The sequence below is a fragment of the Gekko japonicus genome, unplaced genomic scaffold, assembly GCF_001447785.1.
Source record: "Gekko japonicus isolate JY-2015 unplaced genomic scaffold, Gekko_japonicus_V1.1 scaffold590, whole genome shotgun sequence".
NCBI lineage: Eukaryota > Metazoa > Chordata > Lepidosauria > Squamata > Gekkonidae > Gekko > Gekko japonicus.
This window is the reverse complement of record NW_015161968.1, coordinates 671636-672252: the sequence shown is the minus strand read 5'-3', so window position 1 is coordinate 672252 and position 617 is coordinate 671636. Positions and strand designations below refer to the sequence as shown.

At 69.2% G+C, this 617-nt stretch overlaps 1 protein-coding gene across 5 annotated transcripts in view; it reads right to left on the bottom strand.

Annotated features, from left to right (window-relative positions):
• RBMS1 (RNA binding motif, single stranded interacting protein 1) overlaps positions 1-617 on the bottom strand; it is a 201444-nt gene that overhangs the window by 125629 nt on the left and 75198 nt on the right. For 3 of the 5 annotated variants that reach the window (XM_015429641.1, XM_015429643.1, XM_015429642.1), the window contains exon 1: positions 13-467. The exons of the other annotated variants lie outside the window; for them this stretch is intronic. In XM_015429641.1, coding sequence (XP_015285127.1) covers positions 13-276 — 264 coding nt within the window. In that variant the 5' untranslated portion in view covers positions 277-467. Of the gene's footprint in view, positions 1-12; positions 468-617 lie in introns of those variants that run through there. 5 annotated transcript variants of the gene reach the window in all.

Genomic DNA, 617 nt, shown 5'->3' with positions numbered 1-617 from the left:
CTTTTGCCGTACCTGCTTCCGATAAGGAGCCCTGCTGCCGCCCGCAGAGCTGCTGCTGCTGCTGCTGTTGGGGAAGATCATCGCCCAGCCGAAGCCCGAGCCTCCCCTCCGGACGGGAAGCAACTTCGGAGGCAACTTGGCTGGCGCGGGATTCAGGGAGGCGACCACTGGGAAGCGCCTCTCCCGCCCCGGCTGCTCAGGCTGGGCTCCTCTCCTGCCGCTGGCTGGCTCGGCGCTGCCTCCGCCTCCGCCCTGTCCCTTGGCCGAGTCTCTCATGCAATGCGCGCCTGGCGTCCTCCTCCTCCTGCCGCCCTCTCCCGGGATCACCCGAGCCCGGCTGAGCCGAGCGCACCAGCAGCCCACCCCGCCGTTCAAAAGTCACTTCATTGATCTCGCCCGTCCTGCTGAGCCGCGGCGGCCACTTTCCCCGCAGCAGCGCAGCCGATCCCACCTCCTAGCGGCCTCAACCACCGCCCAGCAAGAGAGAGAGACACACACAGACAGAGAGCGACCGGGAGGGGCAGAAAGGCGCGGGGAGGGGGGGGGACAGCGCAGGCACCGCGCCGCCTACAGGCCTCCAGGCTGCAGCGGAGACTGTCGAGTCTTGGGCACTCGGC